The sequence below is a fragment of the Schistocerca gregaria genome, chromosome 11 (genome assembly GCF_023897955.1).
Source record: "Schistocerca gregaria isolate iqSchGreg1 chromosome 11, iqSchGreg1.2, whole genome shotgun sequence".
Classification (NCBI taxonomy): domain Eukaryota; kingdom Metazoa; phylum Arthropoda; class Insecta; order Orthoptera; family Acrididae; genus Schistocerca; species Schistocerca gregaria.
Window position 1 is genome coordinate 17,890,853 of NC_064930.1, and position 22,573 is coordinate 17,913,425.

Here is a 22,573-nt window from a genome sequence, read left to right on the forward strand (position 1 = left end):
TCCCCAAACTTGTCCTCTAAATGCTCGACGAAGAACTGAGGCTTTGTGGAGAGAAAAGACTCCCCATCAACCCTTGTACAAACTAAGAAGCGGGGCGAATAACTGCTACTGCCATCCTGAGACTTACGTTCCTCCCACGGTGTGGCCAGGGAGGGGAACGGTTTCGGATCATATTTCTGAGCGTTAAACTGAGCCCGAGATCGCTTAGAGACTGCTGGGGGCTGGCCACCAGCGAGAGACGATGTACCACGCTTCATTGCGGGTCATCCGCCCTGATGCCACCTACTCCAACCAAGGGCCCTCCCCACGGGCGCCACCCAGCCACGGCAAGAGCCACCTGGCAGGATGGCCGTTGCCGTGAGTCTCGATACCCCAGGAGGATAGGCATCTACTCCTTGGCATATGTGGGGAGTTAACTGCGCAGGGGGGGGGGGGGGGGGGGGGGCTACAACGAACAGGGTACATGGCGGCCCCACCACAACGGACTGGCTACCGTGCTGGATGTTAGGTAACATGTGGTCCATGGTCGCCGTCGGTACAGAAAGAGGCACTGCACAGTGCAAGGTGTTATCTGCACACAGAAAAAGAGTCATGCCCAAGAGATGGAGAGCGGACAGGACTGCAGTTCAATGGTGTATAAGCTGGCGAAAGGTCTGATCGCAAGATGGACACAATGCACCAAGTAAGGCGCCCTTCCCCAATTGGCTCGCTCTTCGGAAAATTTTGAGAGATGGAGGTCAAACCCAACAGGGGACCATCATATAAGGCCAAAAAGTTTGAGACTCCTTTTAGTCTCCTCTTACGACAGGCAGGAATACCGCAGGCCTTTTCTAACCCCCGAACCCGCAGGGGGCATTTGTAGGCTTGGTGAAAGCTTTTGACAATATTGAATGAAATACTGTCTTTCAAATTCTGAAGGTGGCATTCACTAAATACAGAGAGCAAAAGGCTAATTACAGTTTTTACAGAAACCAGATGGCAGTTATAACAGTCGAGGGACATGAAAGGGAAGCAGAGGTTGGGAAGGGAGTGAGACAGGGTTGTAGCCTATCCACGATGATGTTCAATTGGTATACTCAGCAAGCAGTAAAGGAAACCAAAGAAAAAATTTGGAGTAGGAATTAAAATCCAGCTAGAATAAATAAAAACGTTGAGGTTTCCAGGCTACATTATAATTTAGTCAGAGATAGCAAAGGACCAAGAGCAGTTGAATGGAATAGACATTACCTTCAAAGGAGGATATAAGATGAATATCAACAAAAGCAAAACAACAATAATGGAATGTAGTTTAATTAAATCAGGCAATGACGACAGATTAAGAAGTAAGATACTCAAGGTAGTAGATGAGTTCTGCTTTTTGGTGGGGAAAAATAACTGATGGTGGTCGAAGTAGAGAGGATATAAAATGTAGACTGCCAATTCCAAGGAAAAAGTTTGTGTAGAAGAGAAATTTGTTAACATTGAGTATGAATTTGTGTCAGGAAGTCTTTTCCAAAAATATTTGTATGGAGTGTAGCCTTGTATGGAAGTGAAACATGGACCATAAATAGTTAACACAAGAAGAGAACAGAAGCTTTCGAAACGTAGTGCTATAGAAGAATGCTGAAGATTGGATGGGTAGATAAATGAGGACGTACTGAATAGAAATGGGGGAAGAGGAATTTGTGTCACAACTTGAATAGAGGAACAGATATGTATGTCGGACATGTTCTCAGGCATCAAGGGATCATCAATTTAGTATTGGGGGGAAGCACGGAAGGTAAAAATTGTAGGAGGAGACCAAGGCATGAATACACGATACAGATTCAGGAGTATGTGGGTGGCAGTAGTTTCTCAGAGATGAAGCTTGCACAGGATAGAGTAGCATGGACATCTGCATCAAACTAGTCTCCGACAAGATTACAGCAACAGAAGGGGTAGATGCGGTTTGCAACCAGTTTACAATACTCCTTTTCTGACATAGTGGCTCGCACAAGTTCCACTGGAACCATGGGTGCTTACATGGGCATTTCCCAAAGTATAATGGAGGCCCTTCCAGTACAGAAGTCAATGAGCTGTTCCTCTTGTGGGTGATGGAAATTCACCTTCCCAAAGGCACGATCATCCGCCCTGATAGGTGTGTGGCCAGTGCAGCAGAATGTCATGCCACACGGCCCGGGTTTGATTCCTGGCTGTTTCAGAGATTTTCTCTGCTCAGCGACTGGGTGTACTGTTGTCATTATCATTAATAACAGTGAAAGGCAATGGGAAGCCACCACTGAAATCACTTTCCTATACACTCATGCAGTGGACCTATCTGATGAGGCTTCCCTCCATGACAGAACTGCCATAAGGCAGAACACAAAGTATTAAGTTTAAATGCATGATGAAAGTATCAGGATTCATCACACCATGCAGTGTTCTGCCATTGTCAACATCCAGCACAAATAGTTACATGCCTATTACAGTTGTCAATGTCATGGCCTTAACACACACACACACACACACACACACACACACACACACACACACACACACACACACTTGTGGGTCTTCAGCTACACAGAGTCATGATTAGGAGTGTTTGGAGAATCACGCTTCCATACATACCTGTACTCTGCCCAGCATTAAAGTCTGATGTTAGTTATGCCACAATTTGCTGCCTGTGTTGTTTTAACATTCTGCCTAGCCTGTCATGTCTCACATCTGTCCTGACAGGTGCTTGCCCAACCCAACAATGTCTGGGCATGGTTTCACCATGTGTTGAAGACAACCGCCAGAGCACTCCTCAAACACCTGACAAGTTGTGCAGTTTCTGAAATGCTCATCCCAAGCCTTCAGGCCATAAATATCTTATCTCGGTCAAACTCAGATTGTGTGCATTCCCCATTCTACACATGGACAGTGCACTCACTGATACTCCATGCACTGTGCGTGTGTGACTGCAGACAACTTGAGGTGTTATTGCCTGGATGAGTTTACATAGATAGCAGATCAGTGGTCATAAAGTTTTGGCTGATGTGTATGTGGACTTAGTATTATGACTTCCAAATGGATACTGGGCAACACCAAGGGAACCATTCCGCAACATTCAAGGTAATTGTCACATGCATCATTTTATTACAAGAGTCCACAGGAAAATAATGCCTCCAAAATTTTTATTCTGTTCTCAGTATCAGTTAAAGTATTACTTATTATGCAAATTATTCTGTCAATATTCCCACTTTGCTGACACAGTATGCAGCATCCTCCTGCTGGAGAGTTATGAACTGCAGTGTGTAACATGGGTATGTGTATTATTTAACCGTGTCGGCACATGAGAAAACCCTCAGAAAACATAGCACTAATTAAAATAGTTCATCCACACATGGAGCAACTTTCCTTCAACATGACAATGCCTGACCATACACAAACTTTTATGCACCTGCAACAGTCTGACACCTTTGATTCATTATTATTGATCATCCTCCATAGTGTCCCAACCTCACCCAACGAATTTTCAACTGTTTCCAAGACCTAAAGAACACCTTCAAGGACTTCACTTTGATAGCAATGAATTGATGTGAGCAGAGGTGAGGCTGTGGGTTTGCCAACAAAGCCAAACATTCTATAGTGACAACACCAGCAGTCTGGTGTCTCACTGGGAGAAAGGTGTTCAGTTCCAGTGAGACTGATATAAATATATAAATATATGAACATGAAGATGTAAAATGTTAATTATGTTTGTTCTAATTAAAATGCTTCAATAATTTTCAAATAAAAATTTTGAGCCATTAGTTTCGAGCACATGCTCACGCCCAAAATATACACCAATCAAAATTTTAGTTTTAATTAATTTGGCAAAGAAGGTGGCTTTCAATTGATAAAATGTTTACATGCATCTCTTAAGGTCATAGGGAAGTTCAGTCCAACTAATACAGCAGACAAGGTGACTTCTTGTGGGAAGAAGTTACATTCTGGGCACCATCTGGATTAGGCTGTGCTACTGGTCAATTTGTTACCACATCCTTTACTTCACTTTCATATTTCTGGGCTTTGTCAGCTCACAGCCACACTCCCCACCTTTCAACCTAGGCCTTGTCCTGTACTATGGATCAGTCTCTCACAACAACTCATTTCAAGTGGGGAGGGGGGATACACCACATTTTTGCCTTGTAGCCTTTAAATAGTTCTCAGGTTCTGGTCCAAGGTCAATGACTCGTCAAACTGTCTTTCATTCACATGCTGTGTGTTGCGCATACGCATCATTTATATGCCAAACCATCATTACGTCAGGGATCAAATCCAAAGCCTAAACTATGTTGGATCTAACCACTCTTTTACTGTAATTAGTAATTTTAGTATATTTACTTTCCTATCATTTCCTCACAGAGATGGTTTAGGTTTACAGTTGTGATACTGCCTGTCAAATTAATTGCAAGCTGTTCACAATTTGTATGAACTACAATGAATCACTCATATATTCAAATGAAAATGCTGCATTGGAGCTATTACAGTACTTTTGCGAAACAGGTTTGTTCAGAAAAGATAATTCACAAATACTTTGCGTGATTGTGTCAGGACCCTCAACTGTGGTTGGCAGAATAAAGATACTAGTGGCACCAAGTAAATTTATTTGCCTGCTGATAGGCGAATACCCTACGAACGGTTGCACTGCATCAGATTTTAAGTGACATGTATATGTAAGATTATTTACACCACTAACTGTAACATTCTGGTTGCTTCACAAACAATGTGCATAACTGTGTGCAGCAAACACAGAAAGTGGTAATGAACTAACTGTTAATATTTAATATGTAATCCCATGGCTTCATCACAACTTTGCTGGTGACATACAAATTCATTCTGCACCTACAGGCTATGTAACAATTTATGCTTCCATGTGATATTTCCCTGAAATTTAGCTTTACTGCTGACAGTTCTATTTACATTTTGTTGACATATTCAAAGTCAACACCTAATGTTAAGAGCACTACAAAATTAACTTCTCATATTAGTGATCATGCGAATGTCACTTCAAAATTATTTACAAATAATTTATTTTACATCATCAATAAATAAATTACAACTCTCCTTCCGTAGCACGATACACTGCATTAACACTATACATGCATTAACTGCAGCCATACCATTTACAAATTTAATGGCACTGCTAGCATTCACAATAGTCATAGTTACTCATAAGTTGCACGTTAAAGTTGTCATTTAAAAGAAGCATCTCAGAGCAGAATATACCCACAATTGGGTTGTGCATGAAAAGTTTTCCTTGTTTACTGAACATGGAACTGAAACTCTTGCTAAATTCTATGTGAGGTTTAATACAAGGCTTATTTCAAACTGTGCAACGAACTGTGCAACATGTCATATTTAAGACTGAAAGTTCACCAGTATTTTAGTAAACAGAACCACTCATGATTCCAGCAGTATGACATCAATTTTATGTATTCACACACTATACTGGACACACAAATTAATGAAACACTGTTACGAAATACAAGAAAGCCGCTTACCATGAAGTGTAACTCAGTTTGTACTCCATCCATTCCCTCTTTTTTTCTCCACATAGTTGGCTCCTGGTCCATGGCTTCAGTCCTACAGTCTGAAAAAAAGCAATCAGATAAGAGCAGTTGTAATTAGTTTCCACTGTTACCATGAGTTATAGCTCAAAGGCAGTATTTTCACTCATCTATTGGGCGTAGTAAATGGGTGACTACACAGGAAACAGATTCAAAGAGGCTGAGGAAAAAGTGTGTTTGGTGATATAAACTCATTTACATTTCTCATGTCATGAAGAGCGAGAACAATCATGAAACAACATGCATTGGAAACAGTATTTACAGTTGCTACCATTCATTTTTAACAACATCATACTGTCCTGTTGTGACAATTATGTAAGATTGTGTATTTTTTCGTTCATGTACTAACTTCAGCATTAAGAACAATCAAAGCAGTCAATGGACTGCAGCGAAAGTAATGAATAACACCAAATATTTCATTCTACACTTTGTTTGTTGTGGTAATTTCAGTATGACAGGGACAAGATGAAAATCTGGATGTACGGATTGTTTATCACCGAACACGCATTTTCAACATAGCTATTACCTTCAAACTTAATGTGTATTCATTCACAGTTGCATACTCCATTTACAGCAGGCCTTATCATTTCAGAATCTTTACTTGCTATTAAAGAAAACCATATACATGTGCTGTATACTGCACCTTGCAATGCGGAAGTTCTCGTCCTCGATTACCACCAAGATTAAACACTGGTTCGTTTTGTCTTACAAAACTGATTTACTGAAACGACTTCCTACTAACAGTAACTATGATGAATGAACAATTGTGTTCTAACGAGATATCATGCTTTTTGATAGAGAAATTACAGTTAGCTTCTACCTCGTCCTTCGCTAGATCCTAAATAATGTTACAGTATTCTTATACAAAACTCCGTTAAAACCCACACACTACAATAAACTGGTATTTTCACATGATCGGACGAATACAAACGACACATGTAATCAAAGCACAGTGAAAACAAACAAAATGCAACAGAATTACAGCATTTCATTTCATGTGAACATAAACCATGAAATGATGCAGCTCTGGGCACTTGAAAAAAAGTCTTACGTTAGCCCTAACATCTGGAGCCGCTATACGTCTACATCACAGCAAATTATCATCATGATCATTATTACAGCTACGTAAGTCAACATAACCGTATTAACACAGCGAATGCTTGAACTTCACTGTCCGCCTTTCTCGTCAGTCATGAAGTGCATGACGGGCAACAATGCATAGACAAATTTCTCCTGACAACACATCACAATCTCACACGTCTCTTTTACGAAGATACACTTGGCGATTTTACTAGATAGGTCAAAAACAACAAGCACAAATAACACAGGTACTTGGTTGTTCTAAACATAACTTGAAAAAATTACAACATTCAGTCACCATCACCAAGCATACTAAAGGCGATGTGATCACAATTAAATACAGAATAAAATCTAATCCTTATGCACCCACTAAAAATTAAAAAATAAAAAGACAGCAGCCTCAAACATAGCTACCAAAGCGTAATCACGAGATATTTGCGAACTATTATTGTGATAGAATGGAGTACCGTGTTAATTTACTTCCGAAACAATTTTCTTCACTTATTCTTGTTTGAAGGTTATAAACGTTTATAAATTACCTGGAGAATGTTATACACAAATTTCCGCAAAATCACGAGGTTACAGCTGACTACACACGGATCAACACAAACCAAAGATCTTGCAGCAAGACAAAGCACTCTGCCGTGAGCTGTGAGATAAGCATTATGGAAAAACTGGAAAGAAAAATTCGAAAATTAAATTCCATGGGATACGTACTCTATCCCTTTGGTAAATTCTTATCGCTATTTTAGTACAACATACTTCTTGGAATTTTAAATCTTCACTGTACCGTGTGGGAAGCACTGATCTTAACAAGGATTTCACACCGACCGTTGTAATTTTCATTTGTTACAGGCAGGACGGGCATGTAAAAGGCGCTTGGCAGTGACATCTAGTCGATTTTTCTTGTTAGAGTTATGAGCTCTACACTCTTCGTCAAAGTTTTCTTTAAATCCAATAACAAATGGACGCTGTTTTATGACATTCCGATACGAAGAAAAGAGGAAGATTACATTTAACGTCCCATCGATACCAAGGACATTCGAGACAGTGCGCAAGCTCTGATTGTGTTAAGGATGGAGAAGGAAATCGACCGCACCGTTCCAAATGAAACATCCCGACTTTTGCTTGGAGCGATTCAGGGAAGTCGCGGAAAACCTAAATCTCTATGGTCAGATATTGGTTTGAACCATCGTTCTCCCAATTGTGTGTATAACCATTGCACCACCTCACTCAGTCTTAGCTATCTAACTGGTTTCCTGTTCACGTCTTCTTCGTAACAGCAACGTAGCAAATCACGCGATACTGTCAATTGATAATCTTTTCACGAGTATTTTCAAGAACAATAAAAGGTCTGTCACCCCCTTCTTCTCGCATATTCAGCAATAGTATTCCAGTCAGCAGGCCAGTCCACTTTCGCCAACTTTTTAAAAAATCAAATGAGATAACATTTCACTTTGAGGAATAAACATGAATTTTAAATCAATGAAGTCTAGATTATTTTGCAGGGTTTGATTAATTCTCCGTTAGATATTTCCTGAATAGCGGACAAGCACATTGCAGCAACAAATTGATTAGATTCTGTTCTCTAAAACAATAGCTAAAATAAGCTTTACTATTGCAGGTAGAGACTTCAACATCCATACAAATAGCTTGCTATCTCACATCTTCCTCGTTTTCCCTGTAGTTCCGAGCACATGAAACACTCTTCTTGTTTTGACTTTATGTCATTGTCTGTAAAATTTAAAAAAAAACCAGTCGCTGTTTATAAAACAAACCATTGTTGATGGGATCGGATGTTGTCAACAAAACTTGCTGGAAACAGAAATTGCAACTTACAAAAGTTGATAATATTCTTCTCGGGTATGCAGTCGGATCATAACGTCTTCATGACGCAATATTTCCGCGGTCCAACTGGCCGCCATCTTCAGGTGAGAGTGCTGGTGCACGATCTCGCCGGCGAGATCGTGCACCAGCACTCTCACCTGAAGATGGCGGCCAGTTGGACCGTGGAAATATTGTGTCATGAAGACGTTATGATCCGGCTGCATACCCGAGAAGAATATTATCTATTATTACGCCGGGGAAGCCTTCGTAGTCACAACTTACAAAAGTCCTATATAAGATTTGGGCTCACTCCATCTCTTCTTTCTTCTCCTCTCGAACCCTGTATTTTTCTAAAAGGTAAGCTTTATAATTAGTTGTAAGTGCATCTTTATTGACCATAGTGGTACTCTACGCCATGTACATATGTCACTGACAATTTTTTAGAATGATGAAAAGAGTGACTATAATCCTCTGAAACTATCTTTTTTAAACATTGTCTGTATGCACAGGTTTGTACAGGGAGCACATAAGTGCGATGTTAAGTGGCAATATAACCAATTTTTCAGAGTGAAAGTAGTAAGAGTCACTGAGAAACTTTCAGCTTGACACCTCACACCATCCCAAATTTCTGGTGAACTTAACTTCCTTAGATGATGGTACTTCTGCTTTCTTGACTTGTGTTTTCGAATGCTCTTTTCGTCATTGCTGTAATCACAACACCTTAACAGATTCCAAGTTTATTCAGGAACATGGTCTTGCAGATTTAGATTCATTCTGTTTTCCATACCAAGTAGAACATAACAGTGAAGTTCTTTTTTCAGTTCACTAATGTATTAGTTTTTATAAAGATCTTTCCTGAATTACTGCAAATAAAACCTCTTTTTCTCTCATATATCTCTAATTTGTGATATCTTTAAAAATGTTCAGCCTTTCTGCATGTACGAACTCCTTATAACATTTACTTCTGCAGTTGTCTCAACATGGATCTTTCATGTAAGATCCTGGAATGTGGAGTTCCCTGATGAAGTGTAGGATTATTGCACTGGTATCAGATTTTGAAAACATTTATATCCCTATGTTATTAATGTTTATATAATTTTTATGGCGTTACTTGTTCTTAAAAGTGTTTCTCCTATGTCTCTAAATTCTGCTCTTTAAAGGGGCACACATCAGTAATGTCACCTTCGTTGGCTGTCTAAAATAGCTCTGGACTTTGTTACCATCAGTTGGATTTAACTGATTCAAATTAACATTTGCTCATTTTGGTGCCTCTTCATCTGATTAATCACCAAATGTTAGTTGATATTCCAAAATAGTACGATAGATATCCGATGGTGAATTTGAATCATGAGTGTTGTCACTGGTAAGGCAAGTGAAAGTGACTGATATGAGTAATTTCCCACTCAAGAAACATGATGAATCAAAGCTACTTACAGAAAAACAGAAACATATTGTAGAATATTGTTTATTGTGTATTTATAACTTTCCTTACCCTTCAGTTTCACAAAAACTTTAAAAAAATGTTTCCACTCTGCATCCATAGAAAATGAAGGAAATAGGGAAGAGAAATAAAGTGTTGAAATTTGGTTCCAAAGCTATGGTATTTCAGAATAATATTGTTATACATACAAACAAGACACTGGAACTCATAACTAACAAATTAGGACTACAAGAGAGCTCTGCAACCAAACAAACGCCCCTGTTTTTTTTTTACTCTTTATGGCATAAACAGGACAAAACCATAAAGAATGGGGAAAAAATAGTCACCAACCGTTGTTGCCAATATAAACATTGTTACTATCACACACAGACAACATAAATATTTCCCTGTATGAAGTTTAGGTATTACACTTGTATAGTTCAAGATATCTGCCTCTGCCTCTGGTAATATAATCATAAACGGTTCTAGTGTTGGTTTGTGCTGGTGGAAGTCTTATACAGCTCCAAAGCGTTCCTATCCTCAGGACCTAACGAGAAGAACAGAAGTTTCGTGATGTCTGTCTTAATGGCATGTATTAGTTTAAAAGCACTTTTTTAATCCCAAGTCCTCCGTCTTGCCTCTGCAAAGTCGCCGTGTGGAAGGATACTTTGAAAATATTTTGTTTCCACACATACCAGGAGGCTACAGCTAATATTTTATGTGCAGTGACCTGCGGTATCGGTAAGACTGCTGTGAAATGATATATTTCGCTAAGTATGTGCGTATTTATAAACTGAACTTTCTGCAGTCGGTCTAACGATCGCATGTCATGGTCCATCAACAAGGTTCCGATGACATTAAGTTTCCACTCCCAATTCTTCGTGGCCATGCGCTTGGAATCCGCCCTTAACCTCAATCCGAGTTACATCTAACCAGTGCGCACCTATTGCAGTACTGTAAGCAACGAGATGCAGTAGTTTGGATTTAAAATTTTGTAAATTTGTGGTAAGAACTTATGAGACCAAGCTGCTTAGGTCATCGGTCCCTAAGCTTACCCACTACTTAATCTAACTTAAACTAATGTACGCTATGGACAACACACACATCCATGCCGGAGGGACGACTCGAACCTCCGACCGTGGGCACTGTCGGGACAGAGCAGCACCTATCTACACACGCTCCTCGTTAGACGCAAATTCCCATATGTGCAGCATACCACATGCGCGGTACCAGCCCCCCCCCCCCAGCCATTATTCCATACACTCGCATCCACACTGTATTACCGCGAGGGTTCAGACGATGAAAACTTTCGATGACCCGCCGAGACCCAAATAATTATACAGGATGTTTCAGGAGGAATAGTAAATATTGTAGGAGATGGTAGTATAGACAAATTGCAGAAAAAATGAAATTTAACATGGGTCCAATTTTTATTGAAAATTCATGTAGCTAGGTTCAATGGATTTACATTTCGTATGTTGGCCCTTACAGGACCCAGTTGTCTACACTTCCTTGAAATTGAGCTTCCAGCGTTATTGGAAGAGGTTCATTTGGCTACAAGAATGGGTATGTTCCTCCAGCATCCTGGGGCTCCTGCACATTCTAGTCGTCAGGTGACACATTATCCAAACCTAACATTTCCTGGAAGATGGATCATTAGATATGGGCACTTTCCTTGGCCTTGAAGGTCCCCAGACCTTATCTCTTTGAATTTTTGCCTGCTGGGATGATTAAAGGCGAAGTCTACAGAGAAAAAGTAAGTCCAACAGCCGATCTGATCATACGGATTATGAATAGTGCAGCCCTCATAAAAGAATGCAAAGACGACAGAAGAGCTACACGTGATGTTATCAAGAGAAATCAAATAGCAGTGAAGTTGGTGGGGGAATTTTTGAAAATCAACTTTGAATGTTCTCATGTGCCTTTGCTTTGAGTTTGTTAGGGTTACATACTAACAGCTGTATCACTGTACTCAATGAAAAGTGGACGCATTTATATGGAAATTTTTTATGCAATTCGTCTGTACTACCACCTGCTAAAATATCTACTATTCCTCCTGAAACACTCTGTATATGGATATATGTGTGGTGTCTGTTCTTTTGGACATGTCCGAAAGAGAAGACACTAGGAATCCAGGTTCGAACCTGGTCAGGCACAAATTTTCATCTGACGCCGTTGTTCTATTTGAATGCCGATGACAGCCTGGTCATCTGTCCTTCAATCTTTAATTGATTAACAAGGCTGTCTATTTCGATTCGTAGTGTCTGTTATTTTGGAAATCTCCGAAAGAACAGACACACACACACATTTTCATATCAAGTGCTATTCGGAAAATGTTTGGCAACTCAGTGATAGTGCCGGACTGGAGCTGCATTAACCTACTCATTTCACTAGATATAGTTGTACTTTTCTGAACAATTCTTCCTGCTTAATAAGTGACAGCGACAATGTCTCTCCTCGTTTACTTTGACGGAAACCAGCTTCTTTCTGCCCTAGGCTACACTACAGCAATGAGTGATTGCTCACATTCTTGATTCAAATCCCGCTGGAAAAGTATGTTTCAAGTCAGATGGTTTTGCTCCTCCCCTATTGTCATTGAAAATGATCATAACCGAATTAAGCATAGGTGTGGTGTGCATACTGTAAGACCGTCGGTAGACACACCATCAGATTATAATGTGTCACCTGACGACTAGAATGTGCAGGAGCCCCACGATGCTGGAGGAACATACCCATTCTTGTAGCCAAATGAACCTCTTCCAATAACGCTGGAAGCTCATTTTCAAGGAAGTGTACTTGTGGGACTAGATGTGTCCTAAGGTTGATATCCATTATTTGTTGTGTACGTTGCATCTTTATTGTGTGTGCAGCAAACTATCAGCTCCCGCTGGTGCATGTTAATGATGGAAGCATATCTGCAGAATGTGAATAAATTTTGGTTTTTGTTTAGCATTTTTATACATGTCATGTTCATTATGGTTAAAATATCTACAAGTCTGAATAATGACATGTGGTAACAATAAGTAAATTACATGTAATAACAGTCTGGTGAGTTTAATCAGTTGTTACCATTCCCTAACATGCATGTGAAGTGTAACAAGTGATTAAGGTTAATATTTCATTACAGATTTTGGCTAGAGTACACGTACAGGGTTTGTGGCTCTTGCATTGTGTACTGATGGAAATTTATTGATGTTGGTCATGGGCAGCTGGATGGTAGTATATGGAAGCCAGTAAGAACCGTTTAACATAATTATTCCTTTCAGTAGGTAAAATGAATTGGTTGTAATATGCAGCATGCCAAAATAACTTTTATGTGTCTGGTTATTATGAATTTTAGGGTAGGTTACTGATTTTCATAGTTGTTTGATAAATACAAAAAAATAGATGTAGTGACACAATGACCTGTAGTGTGACCTGAGGCCTAGGTTAAGGCTGCAGTTTGGCCACTTTACTGTGAGTTGGCAAAGCCAACAAATGTGAATGGAAGAAAATGTAGGTGTGCTGACAGACTGCTCTGCAGAGTACTAGTAGCACAAGAGCTTGAAATGTTGGAATGTGACAGTTCAGTTGTTACAAAGCCTATGAAGTTCAAGATGGAAGTGTGACTGAAATAAAAAAACTGATGTGTACTGCAGCCTGAGATAAATTTTGTGTGTCTTATTTCCGATTTGGCAAAAAATTGTGACTAAGTTATTAAATTGTAACCTAACAGAATAAAATACCAGCTAACTTTCTTTTGGGTCCATAGAAAATTCCGAATGAGCTTCTAGATTTGCAATCGACAGCTGGCTTCGTAAGTGCAATTTCATCCAATGTTTTAATTAATATGTATTTGTCTGTCTGTTGTCATGCAAAAAGAAGAAGACATATTCCACCTAAAGAGTGATTTTTATTTTATTGAGTCTTGTATTAGCAGGTAAGTTTTGTCACGAAATTAGTAGACATTACAATCAACTTCGAATTGGCATATACATCTCTCAAAAAAGAAACTTCATTTTATATGTAAACTATATTGAGCCTAGTATGAGTAGCTTAGAGGTATGTATTTTGCACAGCGTTTGAACATGAGTACTTTTTTAAACACTGTGGACAGAGGAAGCCTATGGCCTTGACAAGAAAAATAAATTAGGTAAGTCAGTATATATGTAGCTGATATGTTATTTCTGTTACTGGGTTTTGATACTAATTTATTAATGAATAGACACTGTTTTAACATGTTATCTGAGCTATCGTTTTCAAAGTATAAAATGTAAGCAAAAGTTTTGTTAAGTGGCAAAATATACTTAAATTTTGTGAAGTGAACCTGATTCTGTATTTCAGCAATTACTTCCCTTGTCTAGGAGTGACAATTATTTTAGAGAACACTGAGTATAGGCACATATATATTTTAAGATTTCTTAATTCCAATATGAAAAATTCATTTTCGTCTTTTGGTGACAAATGTTGCAATGAAATGGCAACAGAAAATTTATTAGTGCTTTCAGATCTTTAAAGCTGAATTTGAAATGATATCGAATCCCATAAGAACGAGAAACTGTTCTTATAAACACAAACGCTGATATCCTATATCCTATGCATAGTACTTGCAACTTCCGAAAATTCTCAAAACTGCATTAGGTTTCAAGTTTATATAATTTAAATTCTGGATGAAACATTATTTGAACGATGATAACACTGCTAAAATGGGATCAAGCTTGCTTTACTTGCACTTCTTTAAAATTTGATATATGCTTCCAGGTAAAATGTTAAGCTCGGATATCATACCGTAATACACATTAAACTATGCGGAGGATATGGCCTCTATTTTGTTCATAATATAGTTTGTAACTTAATATTTTACATAATATTTTTTCTATTGATATTTTCAAATATTTCTGGCTGCTTTGAATAAGGTTATTTTTTACTAGTGTGGTCATTGTGTCTTTAGCTGCTGTACAGTTATTCATAGTATTTAAACAATCTGTACAACTGCTAAAAACACCATCACATTAGTACAATAGCTAGGTTACTCGATCTTTTGCACCTTTGAGTCATCACTATTACTCTTCCCTCTGTTACAGATAGGTATGTCTCAGGATTTACTGTTGGATCATAATACTCACTTCAACAAATATGCAAATGTTATATCAGTGAGCATTTCTCTGCTACAAATAGCTATCTTGAATTACCCAGGTGTTCATTAATAAGAACTGCGAATGATATGATAACTGTAATGCCAGAGGCAGATATCTTGAACTATACAAGTGTAATACCTAAACTTCATACAGGGAAATATTTATGTTGTCTGTGTGTGATGGTGACAATGTTTATATTGGCAACAAAGTTTGGTGACTATTTTTCCCCATTCTTTATGGTTTTGTCCTGTTTATGTCATAAAGAGTAAAAAAATCAGGGGCGTTTGTTTGGTTGCAGAGCTCTCGTGTAGTACTAATTTGTTAGTTATGAGTTCCAGTGTCTTGCTTGTATGTATAACAATAATATTCTGAAATACTGTAGCTTTGAAATCAAATTTCAACACTTTACTTCTCTTCCCGATTACCTTCATTTTCTATGGGCGCAGAGTGGAAACATTTTAATTGCATTTTCCATTAGTTTACTAAACGCAACAGTAATTATCAAAGAGAAATTAATCAGCAGCAGAATTTTCTTTCACGATATCTACAACTATCTGACAATGCTAAAGTTGTTTGCAAATTCTACGCCAGTAGAAACCTACTGGTTCTAACGATATCATTAAACCAGTATAGTTTTAAGAGTATTTTCGTCTAGAAATGAATTGCCTTGACGGTTGATCGAGCAAGAGCGGGAAAGGTAAAATTTTACGAATATATGACGAGAGGAACAAGTGCTCGAGAGAGGACTTCCCTACCAATACAAGTGCCTGAGAGACGTCATTCCTATCAATCTCCTGGATAGTTTTATTTCTCAAATCAACAGTGCGATATCATGCAGTTGCACAGGTGATGTAGTTTTGTTGCTCGATTTTGTTATACTGCCACCGAACGGTGTCTCAGTTGTTGCCAACAAATTCCAGCTGTGTTGCACACACCCCTTGTGACAGAATTCGTAGCCCAAAACACACTTTTGGAACTATCAGATGTAAAATATTATGTTCACACTACTCTTTTGGTGGGGCTCAGCCTTTCATTTTTTCTTAGGAAGTTAACGATAAAGGCGTCATAACACGTCACCAGTAACAGTACTGCATAGGAATGCTCAATGAGCGACCTGATGTTCAATAATAGTCACTCCGTTGACTTTGTTGTTTCGAATTAGAGCATGTAGTACTCCTACACTAGACTTCTGAACTTTGCCTGTTGAATGCAAATACCGCATGGTGGTGAAATGGTAATCTATCATATATATCAGTAGTCGAGACTTCCTTAATGTGGAAAATTATTCAAGCCAGAACGATCTTTGTTGAAACAAGAATATCTTTTTCTCGCGCATTTCTCCCAAAAGCACTCGCGACACACACAGTTCATATCTTTCTAGCTGCCTCCTCTCCATTTACCCCTCTGTTATACCAAAAGTAAATGTTGTGTTTCAGATGTTACACCTTTTTCCACTTGCGACTCAGTTTTACAATGCTTAACTGTAGTTCATGATTTTCAAGTTTGCAAAATACAATGCTTAACTGCAATATGATAACTAGCCCTTCAAATTCGAAACTGATAGTTGACACATACACTGACAGCGTCGCGACGCGTGCACCTGGGCAGCGCCGGAATCCAGGCGGCGGGTGGCGTCTGGCCTGTGGCCGGTAGCCGCTGCAGCCGGAGGAAACGCTCGAGCGTGAGCTGCTATGATCGCGACGCAGCCACGAGCTGTCCTTCGGAATTGTTACTGGAATACTTGTTATTGCTGGTGGGTAGAATGTAAAGCGAATTATATTCGATGTTCAATCAGACTCATAACTTTAGACCGAAATGTGGTTAAAAAAAATACAGTTGGACGTGAACAGGCGACTATGTGTTTAAAAAGCACGACAATTACCACTATACCATGGGATCACACAGCCCAACAACGTCTCGAAGTAGACAACACTTCCTCCTAACACTTCCGCATCTTACAGTGTTGCAGATTGTGCAGATGGCGGTCAGTTTTATTGGCTACTTTAAGTGAACGACTCGGACTTAGTCTCTGTGGCAGCCGGCCGGCGGTCAGTTTTTATGTCTAAGACTGTACATTGGCCAATAGGTCATTTTTATGACTACATGCTGCATTTTTCCTATGTAGACATTGACTCTATGTTCCTACTGCCTCCAGCAGAAGGGCTCTGGAACAGTGATGGCGGTGAAAAAAGGTACGCGAAATTCGAGTTCCGTGAAAATCATGAAACAAAACGAGTTTCTATGCAACCAGTGCAGAAAAACTAGTTTAATCCAACCAGGGAAATGTTATTGCTTTAAGTTAAAAGTAAAAAAACGCACATTAAATCATCACAAGATCGAAAGGAAGTGGAAAGACGGAAGCAAGTTCAGTGCACAACAAGTGTAAACATTGTGACGACTTTCGTATTGTGGTATCCACAAGAAATAGTGAAATAGAAGAGCTAAAAAGGACTGTAATCCAACTAGGGAAACAGTTGGAAATCGGGACTGTAATAATCAAGAACATTACCAACACACGCTCCAAACAACATCGGACACCAGTGAGGTAAACGAAAAAAGTACAGCAGCCACAAGCACAACACATGGACATATCAGAGTAACTGCTTCAAACAAAACTCCAAACGAGTCTGGAAACAGTGTAGCTGAAAAACAAGTGAGTCCAGAAACTATTAAAAACAGCAGGAGTCACGTTCCGTGAAATCTACTAGTGTTTCGAAACATGACCAACGCAAAAAAGACAAAAAAGTACTAATTTTTGCCGACAGTCACGGTCTTCAACTGGCGGAAAAAGTGACAGATGCACAGTCAAACCTAAGTGACAAGCCTTTATAAAGCCAGGGGCAGGAATGGAAATCATGTGAAAACCTTGACTTTAATGACTGTGTCGTAATTTGTGCAGGGGCAAACGACGTTGCCAGAGATAAAGGTAAAATACTCATCACAGTTCTCGACAGTGTGCTGCCCAAATTAAACAAAACAAAGGTAACTGTGGTAAATCAACCCCATAGGTGTGACTTACCGCCCTGGTCATGTGTAAAGAAACTGATAGAAAGAGTGAACATTGAGATAAAGGAACTGTGCAAAAAATATCCTTATATGAATCGAGTAGATGTCAGTACATTAAACAGAGAAATGCATACCAGTCACGACCTACATTTGAATTACTATGGTAAACAGTTCTTGGCTGAAGAAATCTGCTGTCTTGTAAACAAGAGTGACAAGAAGCACAAAAAGATTGAAGATCAGAGTACCTTGGCGAAATGGATCACTAGGGAAGACTCATCTCGCCCAACTAGAAGAAACATCAGGCAGCCTCCTCATCTGAATGATTTTTTGCTGCCAAAAGCAGTAGGGACAAATTGCACAAACAAGAAACATTTAAACTGAAGGTAGGTGCTACTGTAGATTTTCCCACAAATTCTGTAATAAAGATCTTTCACCAAAATGTTCAGTCCCTAAGCAATAAAGTAGAAGAACTAAATATTTTATTAATGCATGAAGTAGAGGATATTTCCGGAATGTGCCTTTCAGAACACTGGCTTCACGAGAACTTAATTAAATCTGTCTGCCTACACAATTTCACTCTGGCTGAGTACTAGTGTAGACCTAGTGGTCACTATGGAGGTGTAGACACTGGCTTGACGAGAACTTAATTAAATCTGTCTGCCTACACAATTTCACTCTGGCTGAGTACTACTGTAGATCTAGTGGTCACTATGGAGGTGTAGCCATATATGTAAAAGATAATATATAGGTTAGTAAAATAGATAATGTCACCTCCCTAAGATGTGAAAAAGACTTTGAGATGACAGTGATAAAAATTCCAAAATTAGGTTTGATAATAGCTACAGTGTACCGCTCTCCAACGGGAAAGTTTGAGCTATTTTTAGAAAAAAATGAAATTTTCTTAAATAAGCTGCATAAACCAAGGTGTGATGTTGTAGTATGTGGTGACTTTAAAATAGATTTTCTTCGTAAATGTAAACAGAAAACCGCCCTTGGCAATCTCATTAAAACACTCAAACTTACAGCCACCCTTAAAGTTGCAATGAGAATAACACCAACCAGTCAGACAGGTTTAGATCAAATCCTGATTGATAAAGAGAAATTGGAGTGTTCAGTAAAAGTGTTTAACACAGGATACAGTGACCACAAAGCTCCAATACTTACCACCACAAAGGAAGGAAGAACGGTTAAAAATAACTTTCTAAAGGTTAAGAGAAGGATCTACAGGCAGAAAAACATTGACCACTTTACCTCACTATTGCATACTGAAGACTGGTCTGATGTCTATGAAAAGCAAAATCTGATTTCGAAATTCAATATTTATCTAGAAAAAATGGTAAAGCATTTTGATACAACCTCCCTCAAAAAATGGTAAATATAAGATAGAAGACAAGAGGAAAGAGTTGGAATACTAAGGGAATCAGAGCTTCTTGGCAGAAAAAAATGAGCTCCACAGTATCTGCAAAGAAAATAATGCCACTAAGGAAATGCATACTCACTACAAAACATACACTAAAATCTTACAATAGGTCGTTAAACAGGCAAAAAGAATGTACAATGATTAGTACATAAATAATTCTACAAATAAAGTGAAAGCTATCTGGGACATCAGAAAAAAAACTGGCAAAAATAATAGAACCGAGAAGAACATTATCTTGATACACAACAATAAAAAGATTTTACAGCGTAGAGAAACAGCAAACGTATTCAACAAATACTCCACTGGGATAGCTGAAAATTTAATAAAAACTAATTTTAGTTCAACTCAGCATCAAGTGGTAAACAAGTGCAACAGTAATAAATTTTCAATGTTTGGGGACCAAGTAAGCAGGGAGGAGACATTGAACGCTGTCAGAGAACTAAAGACAACATACTCAGCACGAATTGATGGTATACCAAACAGAATTCTAAAACTCTGTATCCACAATATAATTGACCCCCGTAGTCACTTATGCAACTGTTCCCTAGAGTCAGGCATCTTTCCATATCAACTAAAAACATTAAAAGTAATCCCTATTTTCAAAGCTGGTGACAAAGGTGAAGTAATAAACTATTGTCCCATTACATTAAAATGCTGTTTCTCAAAAGTAATAGAAAAAAATTATGTGTAGTAAGTTGTTTAAGTTTATAAACAAAAATAGTGTGCTATCTAATACTCAACATGGCTTTAGAAGCAAGAAATCAATGGAGACAGCAATCTATGAATGCATATCTACTGTATTAAAAACAATAGAGGAAAAACAACAAACAACAGGTATATTTTTGGACCTAACCAATGCCTTTGATATGGTAAACCACAAAACCCTATTGAAGAAGCTTGAGCACTATGGATTTAGGGGTTTGGCAAATGATTGGATTTGTTCATTTCTCAGTGACCATAAACAAAAAGTATCCATCAGACATATAGATGATAAAGCATGAATAATCACAGAATATGTATCATCAGAAAGCCCAGTCACTTACAGGGTACCACAAGGGTCGGTCATGGGACCCGTACTTTTCTTGTTATATATCAATGATTTCGATATACATACTGATTCCCACAAAGTAATACTGTTTGCTGATGACACAACAATACTGGTAAAAGCAGCAAAAAATGAAGATATGCAAGAAGAAGTAAAAACAGTTGCAAAACATCTAAGTAATTGGACAGCAGAAAATCAGTTGATAATAAACTACAGCAAAACAGTAGCGTTAAATTTCCATAACCACGAAAACACCACATTGATATATCCAGAAATAAAAATCAACCAACACCCTATTGCAAATGATGAGGCTACAAAATTTCTCAGCATCTGGATACAAAGAGACTTAAAATGGGACAAACACATAGAACAAATTAATTCCAAGCTGAGCACAGGCTGTTATCTTCTTAGGGTTCTCAAACGATGCATAAATGAACAGGCACTATTGTGTGCCTATTATGCGTACTTCAATGCCCATCTCAATTATGGACTCATATTCTGGGGAAATTCCCCAGCAGCTCAAGGGACTTTCAGAACACAAATAAGAGCCATTAGGATTATGACAGGGAGTGGTGCTCGACAGTCCTGCAAACCAATATTTAAAGTACTGAATATACTACCTCTACCATGTATGTTTGTTGTTGACACACAAATGTACGTGAAAAAGTATATGATTGGAAATGATGATAATACCTTAAAAACAAAGATAAACATGATTATAATACTCATATAAAATATAACTTGCATGTACCTCCAGCCAGTAACAGTTTGTATCAGAAAGGTACATGGTACCTGGGTATTAAACTCTATAATAGACTACCAAAGAGTATAAAATGCTTACAAAATATTAGTGCTTTTGAAAGATCTGTAAGAGAATATCTACAGTGCCACTGTTTCTACTCAGTAAAGCAATACTTGGACCAGAATAACTGTTAAGAACTAATGCTACTGTAATCTATCATTGTAAGAACTACAACTATTGAAATTGGTAGCATTTTGAAAAATGATTATTTAAATATGTATCATTTTGAACTTAGTAATAAGTCCAATATCATCCTGTACACTGTACTGCATATGGTCAAAGAACTCAATAAATAAATAAAAAAAGTCCAGTCCTCAAGGCAACTGAGAGCTACACCTGTTGGGCTGATATGACTCCAATTATGTAAATTTCTGTGGGAAAACCAACCAAGACTTTTCTTTCTACATGAATCACTTGGTTTGAGTGCCTGGTACACATTACAATGGACCACAGACGACAATTCAAGTCACTATCATTCCACAAACTGGATATGTGGTGTGGTTTCCCACACCATCACCCCACTTGCTATGAAATCTTGTACAACACCATGGCACAGACTATATTTCTTATAAGTATGCTCTCATCAGGTAGAAAAATATGTTATTATCAGATTAATATCTGCCACATCCTGATTTACAGTACTAGAATGTTAAGCTCATTTTGATGTGGTGCAGAAAGCATTCTCTACTTCTGTCACATTCAGACTCTCTTAAAGTAACCAAATGCCACCTCACCTACAAAGTCTCTCACGGTAGGAGCACAGAGGAGTTGTAAATATCAGGTTTATACTACATATCCCTTTATAAATTCGGTACTGTAACTAAATTTAATATGATCCTTTCTACCTGTGTAATTGGGAGATCGAAATTCCGTTAGTAAATTTCACCACAAAGAAAAAAGGTCTGATTACCAAATCAATTCGGTGGTAATCTCTTCCTCGTTTCCACCATCCAGCAGCATGTCATTGATAACAAATTGATTGACTAATTAATTAAACTGATTATGACAGTCGTCCCTTTGCACAGTGAGTAATTTTTTTTCCTGCAGTCAGATTACACTCGTTAGGTAGCCGTTACAGATGCTCCTGTGGCGTCTCTGAAGGCTCTCCACAGGCTAGGCAGTTACTTCCTCTGGTACCAAAATGGATGCTAACTGTCTTAAAATAGTTGAAGATGTCCAACTCTATGGTCTGTCGCTCGGTTGCCTTGTCATGCTTGTGGAAGTAAGTCACTCAGAATTCACTCTCTTCACCAATTCCACATCACCTCCGCCCCAATCACCACCCTGCCACTGGGTTTCAT

At 38.5% G+C, this 22,573-nt stretch overlaps 1 protein-coding gene across 5 annotated transcripts in view; it reads right to left on the reverse strand.

Moving 5' to 3' along the window:
* LOC126295133 (zinc finger protein 708-like) overlaps positions 1–7,599 on the reverse strand; it is a 233,563-nt gene extending 225,964 nt beyond the window's left edge. For 2 of the 5 annotated variants that reach the window (XM_049987409.1, XM_049987407.1), the window contains exons 1-2: positions 6,199–7,082; positions 5,490–5,578 (exon numbers count right to left, since the gene is read on the reverse strand). In XM_049987409.1, the coding sequence (XP_049843366.1) occupies positions 5,490–5,561 (72 nt within the window). In that variant the 5' untranslated portion in view covers positions 5,562–5,578; positions 6,199–7,082. Of the gene's footprint in view, positions 1–5,489; positions 5,579–6,198; positions 7,083–7,102; positions 7,310–7,397 lie in introns of those variants that run through there. The other 3 variants (XM_049987406.1, XM_049987408.1, XM_049987411.1) reach the window with 3 other exon arrangements.
* Positions 7,600–22,573: the final 14,974 nt, after the last annotated feature.